A 13795-nucleotide genomic window follows, 5' to 3' on the forward strand; every position below is an offset into this window, starting at 1 on the left:
ACCTTGCACATAAATAGGAAAAAAATTACGCAAATTGGGTAAAAAGGATCAATTTAAAAATAAATTATTCGATTATTCGGAATTTTTTTAAGTCAATGATGAGAAAAGTCGCACTTTTTAGTGAAAGTTGAAAGTTTAGTGAAAGATAAATTTATATTAAGATCTTACATCTGCTACTGCTAGATCTTCCTCACACCAGCTGAATGTACTATATTTGCGGTTGAAACGGGACTTAGCGAACAGTCCAGTTACCTCTTCACGATTCAAACCCTTTCCGGTGGTTATAGCAGACCATGCCATGGTGCCTAAACAGTATTTGGAAATACAAATCCAATAACGAGTTAAGTTTATTTAATGATTACAAAACATCTGCAAGCTATTCATAAAAAACAAATGTACATATTAGTATTATGTGATATTTACATTATAATAAAAACACATAAGGCAACAATACGAAACTTATTATAATTAAAATCCACTGCAACTATTTCGTTCAATACCAAAGATGATTATGGGGTCTTATTATTAAAAGCTATTGCTCGAAACATTAGTTATAAGGTACACCACACTAAATCAACGATAGCAAATTATAAGCAATTCGATAATGTAGACATTAGTAGGATACCTACCTACGCCTATCTTATGGTACAGTTCCGGCATATAAAGTTCGGCCTTATCGCGACAGAACATGTGGTATTCAGTTTGTTCGACAACCGGTGTGATGCAGTTAAAGGCCCGACATTTGGAATAAGCATCCATTATCTATGGGAAAAATATCATTTATAAACACGACATTGAAGGATAATATAGCCAATGCAAGTAGCAATTTAAAAAAAACTAACGATTTTTTCACCAAAACGTGAAAATTTTTATTCAATTTAATTTTTACACATAAAAGAAGATTCATCGAAATGGAGCAAGTAGCAACAAACCGTCGTCCAATTCATATCATAAATTATTATATACCTTCGTTACATCATTACTTGTATTGCTATATCAATAAAGTATGTCTTTCCGCTCGTATTAAACTATCAAGACAGCAGGAAATCATAAATTATGAACTTAAATCTGAGACATTTCATATCGCAAGCCAAATATAATACTGAAGCAAATATAAATCTTCGATTTACCTCTGATGGTGACCAGCGTGCAGTACCCCAGTACATAACATATCCTTTGTTGATGACAAAATTCATAGCCCGTACTAATTCTGAAAACGATACGACTGTGAGAACTCCTGAAGATATTAGTCTACCGAATCCTCCATACAAAACTTACCTTCCATAGGACAAACTGGGTCCACCTTATGTAACAGCACAACATCAATGTAGTCTACTTGTAGTCTCGCCAATGAAGCTTTGACGCTTTCTATGATATGCTTACGCGATTGACCTCGTTCATCTGACCTGTATACGCATATCGAATTTCTCAAAATTATGTAATAGTAATTGAATACAAAGGATAAAAAAATCTCTAATATCGAAGTTAACATTTTGTAAAAAAAATAATATCTAATAAATAAATACACACTTTGTACTCCAATATATTTTCGTGGTGATGATCACGCTCGACCGCCTCACGTTCCGCTTCTTTAAAATCTTCCCCAGCTCTGTTTCACCTTTTGCTGAAAAGATTCTATTGTAAACAAACGTGTCTCACCACGAATTATACCATTTCACTCAACTTACCGTAATGTGCTTCAGAGAGATCGAACAGATTGATTCCATTCTCGAGCGCAGTCATAATTATGTCTTCAGCGATGTCTTCATTCAGCATTGTCCACAGACCGAGGCCAATGTTGGGAACTCGCAGACCAGATTTACCTAAGTTTTTGTAGCGGAGTCCCGGAGTGACGGAGGAGGGCATGCTGGCATGGTTGCCCATGTATACCGATACATGTTTCGACATATTGATGTCACCGACTGTTTAGAAAACGTCACTGGTTTTATGTATTGTTTTTATGAATTTAAATTCCTCAAAATGCCCATGCATTCAATAACTACGCTAAAATTTGAAATAGAAACAAAACTAAGAAAGTATACTGATTGAAATTACCTTGATCTAGCATCTGCTGTGAATTCGCACTGAATTCATCCATACAATCTAATGAGGCAATGGGGGCACGACATCTAAACAAAACAAGGATCACTAAGTATAATAATGATTTCATACAAACAAAAAAAAAATTCAATTAAAAATTTTATGAGATACCTTTTACGACTGTGGCAAGACAATCTCAACAGTAATGTCTCCTAGTCTATTGAAAGTTGAAACCTACATACTCTCATTCTACCAACTTATTTAACTTCAAAGTAGAAGTAGCATTCCTTTTACTGGCTTACAGGAATATAATACCAACTTCAATATTCTCTTTCTTTTAATAATTTTATTACGTCTATAATACTAAATTGTAATCTATTTCTATTTGACTATTGAACTATACTACTGAATTGCTTGACTATTTAAAAAATCTACTGATATTGCAAGTTTGTGTTGTATAATGACTTATGATAATATGATAAATTTTCATATATTGTGTGCAATTAAATTGCAATCGCTGTTTATTGTTTAGTTTTGAATTTTGTTTTTTTTTTTTTCAATTTAATAGTTTTGTTTTTATTACCCAATTGTTATTATATTTATTGATCATTATTAAATTTTTAGTCAATTGTACCGCGTTTGGTATTGCAATATTGTTTATTGTTTTTATAAGGTTTTACTAATTTCAATCGAATTATTTCAATCAGAAAGAATCACCAATTCATCCAATGTTTAATGAGAAAAATGATGTGTTCAAAAATCTATTGTAGCAAGCCTCATAATCCTAACCCTATCTACGACTAGAAGCATAGTAAGTGAAGGAAGAGAAAATAGCAGGAAAAGGATAGAGGGAAGTGTCGAGTAGCAAGAGTGTGGATGGTATACCTGGCTGACTGCTCCCCAGACATGAAAAGCCAAGCAAACGCAGCTGGATAAGCTTGTGATTCTGCTGGCTGACCTCTGGCAACAACTTCTACTTTTTCTGATGTCCTGGTAACTGAATTGATCATACAGCCCGGAAAATATTTGCAATGCAAGTGTAAAAGTACCAAATTAAGATGCCTATAGGTACGCAAACAAAACTTTTCCCTATTAGGTCGTTTCTTTTTCTCATTTAGTTAACTGAAATCTACGTGAAGTACATTGACAATTGAGAAAAGCTTTTGTCGAGCTCGACATTGCAGATTTTTAAGAGGTAATCATCGTAAGAGTAGATCATCATAGGTACTACTTTTAAGGTTGATGATGATACAGAAATTTTTTAAAATTTTGTTTTCCTTAAAACTTGATGAATTAAGTTGATTTCCAATGCAATATTGAAACATAATAGGTATATATTTTTATGGCATTGCATGACAGAAAACGATCGAGTGCATTCTTGGAAACATTTGTAAATATTTAATTAATTACAGTCGATCAATACAGTAAGTCGCATGTGCCTTGCTGCTTTTTAATAATCAATGAGACCTGACATCGATAAAAAATTTCCTAAAGACCTTATAATGTGTTTGATGTTTAATAATTTGAACCATAATTCGCCATTGCCGTGTCTGGACCATTTGCGTTGTATACGTAAGTTACGTGTGATTGCATAATTCAGGAGCAGTTGTTGCCAGCGTTCAGAGCGTAGACTATCGATTTCTTAGTAACCTTGTACCTTAGAAATACTGCGCCGTGATATCATGCGATGACCGCTGTGTGTCGCGGCTTAACAGCATTGATGTGACGCTGGATAGGGACTTTACTGGATCGTGCATTGCTGAGCATTCATCACGTTTTACCCTTTGACTGCTTAAGGCTGTTTCATACAAATAGTGCAGGGAAATAAGTCAACATTCACACGTATACATGGAATGACACATGACAACAAAGGAATATATGTCAAAGGTTATATTGTCTGTCAGGTAGATACAATCAAAGGGCATAACATGCTAGCGTGTTAACTTCTTCTCCCTAGGCTGTAAGTTACCGGTATATAGTAGGCATTGGGTTGGAGTCAACGCTGACGCTGTCTGGAGGCCCCAGTGGAGTGTGGGGAGTGCACCGGCTGACCGTAGACTCGCTGCGAGACATGGTCCCCTCCTTCCCACCCTCCCTTTGCATATCCAGCCGCCTCATTCTTGCCTATCCTACAAACATCTGTAACAAACACTCCCACAGCCAAAAGGAAGGGACATAGCGGGTTTAGTTAACACGGACAGAACATAGAAGCATGCATGCCCTAACAGCTAGTCTAACACGGGTTCACACGGTATGACATCTAAGCACTGGTCACGGATCTCCTGTGGCGAGTAGTGGACTCACCGTGGATCAACGGATTCAAAGATAGCTTGCCGGCGTATCAACTACGCACTGCGGCTGTATCATGGCGGCCGGCGGCGCGGAGGTGCGCGCGCTGTTTTCCCGCGCATGCGATTTCAGGCCCTACCTCTGACCTATTTATAGTTTTAATTTTTTTACTAATAATTTTAAATAATTAATTATATTGTATTATTATTTGAATTTAACTTTATTACTATTCGAGAGAGATGTAGAAAATGAGGCGCCTATAATACTTTTGCGTTGTTATACCCTTTACTTGCGCGCGCTCCTGAATTTTACCGCGCAAAAGTTATGAAATCTAATTAATAAATTTCAATTAAATACCTATGCCTATATTTTATATTAATTGATATTTTTTATAATTAAAGTATTAAAATAATCATTTTTCCTAATAATTTCGGCGAAAAAAAATTTTTTTAGTATGTATGATCGTTGACGTGTTGACGTGGCCTATGGAATGAGTTAGGCTCTGAGCCTAGATAACTTGCAGTCTGGATGCAACTGCGCTTGGCAAAGCACTGCTCCATCGTTTCCATAGCCCATTGGCTGATCGCGCCGCGATGTTAAATATTGTATTTATTTAAATATTTTAAATAATTTTCATTTTACTTTTAATTAAATTTTAGTGACTTCTTTTCGATTTTTCGAGTGTTCTTCAATCTTCGTTGTATATTGGACGGTAAATTTCAAGTTTAAGCGCCTTAGTCCGCAACTTGTTGAATGTGCTTGTTGCTTCAACTTAACTAATTTTTTGGTTTAAGTTCGCTAAGTTATGTCCTAAAATGATTACAGAATTTTTTTATTATTAGTATCAGTATTATATTTTGTAATAATAAGCAAATAATATATTATTTTTTTAATTTGTTTTTATGCATTCATAGTCTAAGCTTAAATTCATTGTAGTTTTGTTTAATTGTGATGTTGTAATTTTTTATGTTTTTATTATTTTTTAATAAATAAAAAAAAACTTTTTTTGTCGTTTTTTATTTTGCTTTAATTGTTGTCGAAAATTTAATTGTTGCACAAGTTAGTAATTTGTAATAAACATTTATTTTGCACTTTTGTGTGTAAAATAAATTAAAAGGGATCGTAAAGTCAAGTATTTCTTAACAAAAATGGGAAAGGTTACATATATTATATCTTTACGTCTGTAATAAAATTTATATTTAAATTTGCTCTACAAAGGCTTTTTAAGAGATTTAAATCGACCTTTTGTGATGAGATCGTAGTATCTGGAAGTTCAATCAAGTCTATTCCCAAAATTAATTTTATGCAATTATTATTAATTTCACTGAAATTCGCTTAAAATTTAATATGTAGTGTGTTGCGATTTAATTAGATTAAAAATACGAAATGACTGAAAAACTCTTAAAATATTAATTACTTAACACAATATTAAATTTTTTTTTAGTAGAAAACTAAAAACCACCTTTAAATTGTTAGAACTTGAGCAGATTTAATTGTAACATGGCGGGCACCAGTTTTCAAATAAAACATCAATTATCAAAGTCAGTCGAAATTGCTGAGGTAACGAACCCAAAAAAAAACGTCGATTGAGAATGTTCACCTTTTTTGAAATCGGTAAAATAAAGTACCTAATCCATACTAATATTATAAATGCGAAAGTAACTCTGTCTGTCTGTCTGTCTGTTACTCAATCACGCCTTAACTACTGAACCAATTTGCATGAAATTTGGTATAGAGATATTTTGATACCCGAGAAAGGACATAGGATAGGTTTTATCCCGGAAATCCTACGGGAACGGGTTTTTCTTTGAAAACGCGGGCGAAGCCGCGGGCGGAAAGCTAGTACTCTATAAATTCATTTTTGAACAATAACAAACTAGAAGAATTTCTTATGAAAGAAAGAAAGAAAATATATTTATTCGTTCCGATACACATTAATACATATCACATAATAAAAAATATATTAACTTATAACTACACGGTACTGTAGGTACCGTGTAGTTATAAGTTAATATAATGGATAATAATCCACTCAATGAATCTAAGGAAATTTAATACACTTAGATTCTCCACTGATTTGCAGATGAAACTACATCATTCGGGTAAAATACATATACATAAATTAAAATTTTCCATTGTCCGAAGGTTTTGGTTGGTATGAAATAGTTGGTCCCAACTGAACGATACTTTTACCTAAAGATAGGTGACGTCCTACGAGGTATTACATTTTTTTTAAATACGGTCTTCCTTAAAAAATCATTAAAACAAGACTGTAATTTATAGATACACAATTAGACATGACAATATTGTATTGAAGCTAGAGTCAGTTGTAACATTTTTAGAAAGAAAAATTAAGAGTTCTAAAATTCTACCTTTATTTTATTCTTATAAAGAAATATAATAATAGGGAATATTTTCCACAGAAAAAAAGGAGAGTAGTAAATGGCTTTTAGCTCTTTTACTAAAAGAGAAAAAAAGGATAAAAACACGAGATTTTCACTAGTAGCTAACGTTCTACGAAAACACGTAGGTTTTGCACTTTTACTGTTTCAGGAAAAAAATATTTATGTAAAAAAAAGAAATTGATGAAAATTTGCCCTACTTTATTGTACACACAGATACCTATACCTAGTAAAATGAGTCTGAAAAGATGTGATATGGTCAAAAATCCGTTTTACGACACTATTTAATCAAAATGGCGCAGCGAGCGACAAACATACGATGTGGATAAATGAAAATTCGAAAAAGACCCTTCAAAATTTTAAACAATACCCGTTTATAAATCTCCCGGAAAAGTTTCAAGGGAGAAGCAGTAGCTAATGTGCTACGAAGATTGTTAGATATTACATTTTTACATTAAAAAAATAGGGGTTTCTCTAAAAATAACAGCCTTTTAACATCACTGTCTCTATGACGATCTACATAGGGTTTAAATTATTACATTTGAATACATATAACTACAAAAAATTCCGACACTGCCACTGAAATTATAGATATTATCTAAAGCTAACGGAGTTACTAATAGGTGCTTATTTTTTAGATAGAAATAGGGTCAAAAACTTAAAAAAAGACGTGTGGCACTCGGGGACTGCCGCGGTAAAGCTATTGCATGCTATGACTTCAAGCCACACCTCCGTGCCCGTCGGAGTGGCGAGCGTGAGGTTTTTCATTACGGAATTTCTGGATTCGGTCCCCGCGCTCAAGGCCCGCGATAAAAGCTATAGCTTAAAAAAATAAAACACTTGTCGAAACTACGATTTACACTTACGCTTTTCTGCCAATTAAACATCGTATTGGTCATGATAATTAACAGATTTGCTCAAGTATAAATCATTAACAAGCAATCCTTGTGGTTGACCGAGCTGTTGTCCTAACTTCACACAATGTTAACCATAATATCAATCTATCTAATACCTTCAAACAAGTAGTTTTTGTATATCTGAATTTGAATGTCGGACACGGATCTACGATTTTTTTTAAACTTTCTTCAAATTTCCAGGATATTGATCCTACATCGATCTAATTACGATTCATTGGAAAAAAAATACAGAGCTAAGATCGGTCAGGAGACGTTAATGTAAAAATTATAAAGCATAGTTGCTTTAGGCAAGCATGCCTCTTTATATATTAAGCCTCTATGAAATAAAACAAAAGCTCGGTCATCCAAGTAATCTATCCATAATTAAATACAAATTTAATTGGTTTTTATGATAGAAATTCATGATAGTCACACCACTTGTAACTCTCATCTCATGATTTTTATTGTTTCTAATTGAATTATGATAAACTTTAAAAGGGATTTGGGTACTTTTGTATGGCCTAGTGCAAGGGCTAGTGGCGTCGTAATGACATTTCGCGGCCAGTGATGAAACTTGGATATTATAAAAGAGAAATATATTGCGTATATATAAGCGTCCATATACAACGTATAATTCTTAAATAAATAAAGGAGAAACCTAAAACACTCAGAAAAATATTATAATAAATCATCTCTATTCTAGGTAAATGAATAATACAAAACCAAATATCTCTATTCCTTATACGTTTCGAGATTTGTGTCCATAATAACTTTTTCTTATATAATTACTTTACATAATTACTTTTTAAAGTGAAACTTTTATTACATCGTCTCAAACTTTTTGGTCTGTGTAGCGCATGTCGCGTGTATCGCGGCTGCCGAGTAGGTATACCTACTCGGCAGCCGACCGACACGCGACATGCGCTACACAAAGCAGTGTTCGGAACCGTTCGAACAGTTTCACTTTTACCGTGGTTTCATAAAACCACACAACATTCTTTTATATTGCTCTATTAAAATATCCAAGTTTCATCACTGGCCGCGAAAGTTCATCACGACGCCAACTGTACCCAAACCCCTTTGAAAATCTTAACTACGTAAATATAACTAGACTCGGGTCGAGCAGCTACTTATAGCTAGCAGATGACTTATAATATCATAAATGCCAACGTTTTTTATTCGAATAAATATGGATGTATGTATTTGGTAAGTAATTAAACACGATTTGGCGTGCAGATTATTTATAAGTGTGAATTAGCATATAGGTTATTTTTCTCGGGAGCAAGGAGTATAACACTTGTTGGAATTCCAAGCGAGTTTGAATTGTGTCTTTCAGTGATTTCCAAACAACTATAACACGATAAAATAGAACTAAGAGAACATGAAATTGAGCATAACTGTAAGTTAGCCGATAAAAGTGAAAGTATTATATTAAAAGTTTGAAATCAATTAATTATTATATACATAATTACATCAAAATAATGACAAGACGTTCGCTCCTTCTTTTCGTGCTTGAACATTACACCAGTATTTTTATAAGGTATAATTAAAGACTCTGTTTAACTTTATTAGAGATTTAATAAATAAAGAGCTTTTATTTCATCTAGCTACCTTTCTGTAATCCTGTAAAATACATGTAGTAAATAGGCAAAAGTTTTTTTTAAGATTTTCGGTTTACTTAGTAAGCTTTTCTCCGTGATTAAAATAAACCTATGATAACGAAGAAAAATTAATTATTTAAAAACTTTTCAAACATGATGGATGGATTATATTATATTAGGTACATAATATTTCTTTACAAAGACAAAAAATATACCTCATACTTAAGTGCGTTTAGCTACTATTATGTATTCTGTGCTTAAGTTTTAAAAGCCAATGTGTAGCTATTTACTACAAGATGGCGCTAGTAATAACAAAACTAGATTCATTGTAAATTATTCCAATTCGCTACTAATGAAAACTAAAATAAAAAAGAAGCAATGATTTCAAAAACTTTCCTTGTTTTACGTTAGAATATATTGTCCCATACGATATTTACATGGCTCATAATCTGCAAAAGTATTCATTGCAAAACTTTTTGCGTAATAACTACCTACAGCGTCTTTCCGAGATACCAATAAGCTACTTATACGAAATTGCACGAAAAGCTGAACATTTTCACCATTATACATAAAAGCGAACATGCATCTGTACAAAATAACATGCTATTAGGAGTTTCTTAAACACCCAATTATCGCAATTCCTAGAACTCGCTCCATAGAATTCAAGGATCATTCTCAGAACATATTATTATGTACGTAGTTACCCTTGAATATTTTACACCAATCAGTCGACGTTATTACATACCAGTCACCAGGTATTCCCTTTGATACCTTATACAGATGATTTCCAATTCACTACCAATAATGTTATTACTCGTTCAAATGAATTATGGTAATATTTATTGGTTGTTTATTTGTAAACCAAATTTCACATGTAATACAGCTAACAATACAACAAATACGCGACTGAATTCATCAATAAGTGCGGTCATTTTAATTTAATTGTGGTACATTGATACATACAATATGTGAAATTTTGCTGCTTACAAAAGCATATTTCATAATTTAATTAACTGGTCTGGCAAACGAATGACCCCCTGGAGTGGTAAAAGAGAGGGGATTGCAACTCTCGATTTTTTCCCCTTGTCCCCATGATTTTTGTACGGCGTTGCGGAATAATGGATTAAAAGCAGTATAGCAATAGTATGACACAGATGCCGTACATGGTCAAATGACCAAATTTACCCCCGGTAACTCTCGGAAATTAAATAAAAATTCCGACTTGGTGGACCACCATTTTTGTACGGCACTGAGCGGTTTCTTATTATTTTAAATGGATCTATCGATGGTTAAGAATGCCGTACAAAAATATATGACCAAAATTTACCGAGTCTACCTGTACTTTTGAATTCTCATCTGCACTCAGTTGGACAGCTTACAAGTGACGGCATAGTGATGAATCTTATTATTTTATGCTCTTCTATCGTTCTAGATATGTCCCCTGGTGGTTCAATTGACCCATATTTTTTTCCTATGCCGGCTTGTAGTCTATAACAAAAATGTCCACATTTTAGCACGAAAAACTTCCATAGGACGGTGCTCCGTGCTCATAAGATTTTATCCTTTTAACTTTCAATATAAGTACAACGTTTTAAGTTTAACCGTGTGTTGTAAACATCTCCACTACAAGCAGAACCAACCTATTGTTTCATTTATAGCAAATTCGAGAGGAATATTCAGGAATTGTATTTAATGAAGATATTGATTACGGCGAGTTCTTTGTATTCACAAAGAACACGGATAGTTTACACAGATAATAATTTCTGTAATTAAATCTCTCAGTAATTAAGTATTGTTCTCTCTTTAAAAATGCAGCTTTGCGTATTTAAACCAATTAATTAAAATGCTTTGTAATATTATGAAGACTTTTCATTTCATTGTTATGTTTTGCTTCTTCTTTGTCTTTTTCTTACCATGTTTGTAATGCAACTCGAGATTGTTAAAGGAGTACTGAGGAAAAATATGTTTGACTAAAATATATTAATGCAGGTTAGAAATTTATGTTGTTCATATTCAGTCGTGTCAAACTTTTCAATACAAAACGAGACAGTTGTTCAACAATTTTATGCAATATAGGGTATATTAAGTTGGAAAAGTTCGTATTATATTAGTTATTTAATATTGGGATTTTAAAACTAATAACCAGTCGAGCTATGTCTTTCGTTACTGTGTCTAGCATGGTATAAACAAGTTATTTATTTAAAGATCGTCAGTACTACGTAATAGGATAATAAGCTTTCTTTATTTCTGAGTATTTACCATTAGTTTATTCAAATGAAATGTACATCCGAAGAAAAGAAAAATAAAATAATCTTTTAATAAGATTTAACTCTGTTTTTACATCACTACGTAAACAACTCTTAATTAATGAAAACCTTTTTTTGACTTAATTAAAGATTCCATTACATCTGAATATTTTCAAGCTAGCCACATCTCTATATTATATATACTAGGTTTCCGCTCGCGGCTTCGCCCGCGCAGTCAAAGAAAAACCCGCATAGTTCCCGTTCCCGTGGGATTTCCGGGATTGCGTCTTTTTCCCGGGATAAAAAGTAGCCTATGTCATTTCTCGGGTATCAAAATATCTCCATACCAAATTTCATGAAAATTGGTTCAGTAGTTTAGGCGTGTTTGAGTAACAGACAGATAGAGTTACTTTCGCATTTATAATATTAAAATATGATATTTGATTTCCCCGAATTATCTACTCCTATTTTGTATGATACACACTTTATTACTGAAATCTTACAAATAAAATTTAATCTAGAAATGTCATACAGCAACAGCATTGATATCAGAATGTAAATTCCGTAAATTCAAACCTATTTTGGGAGTCTTGCGTTTTCAATTTTATTAACAAATGAAACATGATATTGATTCCGCGTGGGTGCAGATTGTGTGGCAGTCTATGGTTATTCGTGATATTTGCCTTTTGGGTTACGCGTGCGTACAAATAATGAAATTATTTGCTCTGGAACATTGAGGTATTATTATAGAGAGGACACCACGAACAAAATCTGTGCGACAAGCGCGGCGGCGCCGGGTGGCTAGTGAGTCATACACTTTGTAGATATTCTGCCTCATATTACTTATAAATTAAAACCAATCAATGTAACAAATAAATATTGTTTATCTTATTTAAAAAATATGAATAAACTTATCAATTAAAATCAATCAATGTAACAAAAAAATTGGTTTTGACTCTAACTAGTGTTACAAATAGTGTAGTAGCGATGGCCTCTCTAGTACCTAGTACATAGTAACTCAATGCTCTGGAATTTGAACGAAACTCTTACAATTTATTACAGCGTTATCAACAGCGTTGTTTCGTAGGTAAGTACTGCTGCCAGCTTCTGTGTGTTACTTACATGTTTAAAAGGTAAATTTAATTGTCGTTTTACATATTTTGTTTGTTTAGTTACATTATCATGTTTATGTGATCTTACATGCTTGTAAAAATCAAACACCTCATCGTTTAATATTAGTTTAGATTAAATACTATCATTAATGTCATAAACCGTAAAAACACAGAACATGAAAAACAAATAGAAGTGCTATATTTGTTTATTGGACAGCTCAATTTGAGTAAAAACTGACTTAGGTAGATAATAAATTCAGCATTTCAATATGTACCCTAACGCACGATTTAACGGTTTATATAAGTATAACATCCCTAGGTATATGAGCTGTTTTGTTTCTCTTTGCTCAGAAAATTCGAAAATTTTCAAATTCAAAAAAAACGGCTATTCAACAACAGATGGCATTAGATATAGGTAGATTTTCGATAGTTGGTGCACGGGCTTAATACTAAGTGTTCGGCACCGACTTCAAACCTATTTAATAAAAAGCACATCTAAATAATATGTAGTAATTAATGATATCAAATCTTTTTTATTTTGTACTTTTTCGTTTCTGAAGTCGGTTGTTTTTAACGCAGTTATTTCTATTTTAATACTTTTCAGTGTATTTTTCTACACTCTAATCAAACGAGTTACGAGCCCAATCTCGATAAAGTTGAGTCAATATATCTAAGTTCCTATGGCCACCTTCCGATTCCATCATCAAATCAGCTCTATGTCATGATAATGTTTCATCGCTATCCAATTTACATACGTATTACGTATACAAAATTTCAGCACAATCGGTTACCGGGAAGTGAATCAAAATTACTTGCTACATTTCAAATAAGTCATCGTTCTAATGTGTATTGGCGTATAAACTTTACATTTGTATCGTAAGGTACAATCGATTTGAGTCTTTAAATATTAAACTAATCGATTTTAACCGATAAAGTGCAATGTAGGTGATAAACGAGCCTTGAAAACATTTTTATGAACTTATACTAGGTTTTTGTGTTACGATTTTCGGTGGGGAATGACCGAGGAATGCTTCTGATTGAAAAACACGTATATTTTTTCAGGACGGGAAAGGGAATTTTGCAGAAGTAAATTCAGAGTCGTCTTGATGATGTTTCCTACTTCAATCTTACAACTTACTTTTTGTAAATTTTACCCAGTCTTCAGGCTCCAATCAATCACGGTCCGTGTGCAATTTGAGTTCCACCTAG

General features: G+C 33.1%; 1 protein-coding gene across 1 annotated transcript in view; it reads right to left on the reverse strand.

The window, feature by feature from the left end:
• Hk (potassium voltage-gated channel subfamily A regulatory beta subunit hyperkinetic) overlaps positions 1–13795 on the reverse strand; it is a 38009-nt gene that overhangs the window by 2574 nt on the left and 21640 nt on the right. Inside the window, exons 6-12 of the mRNA XM_090120220.1 lie at positions 2056–2129; positions 1689–1922; positions 1531–1624; positions 1279–1406; positions 1131–1210; positions 630–762; positions 169–305 (exon numbers count right to left, since the gene is read on the reverse strand). Coding sequence (XP_089976346.1) covers positions 169–305; positions 630–762; positions 1131–1210; positions 1279–1406; positions 1531–1624; positions 1689–1922; positions 2056–2129 — 880 coding nt within the window. The remainder of the gene's footprint in view (positions 1–168; positions 306–629; positions 763–1130; positions 1211–1278; positions 1407–1530; positions 1625–1688; positions 1923–2055; positions 2130–13795) is intronic.

The sequence above is a fragment of the Colias eurytheme genome, chromosome 1 (assembly GCF_061535395.1).
Source record: "Colias eurytheme isolate Ceu_HAF_F1 chromosome 1, ilColEury1 Martin Lab GWU primary, whole genome shotgun sequence".
Lineage (NCBI taxonomy): Eukaryota > Metazoa > Arthropoda > Insecta > Lepidoptera > Pieridae > Colias > Colias eurytheme.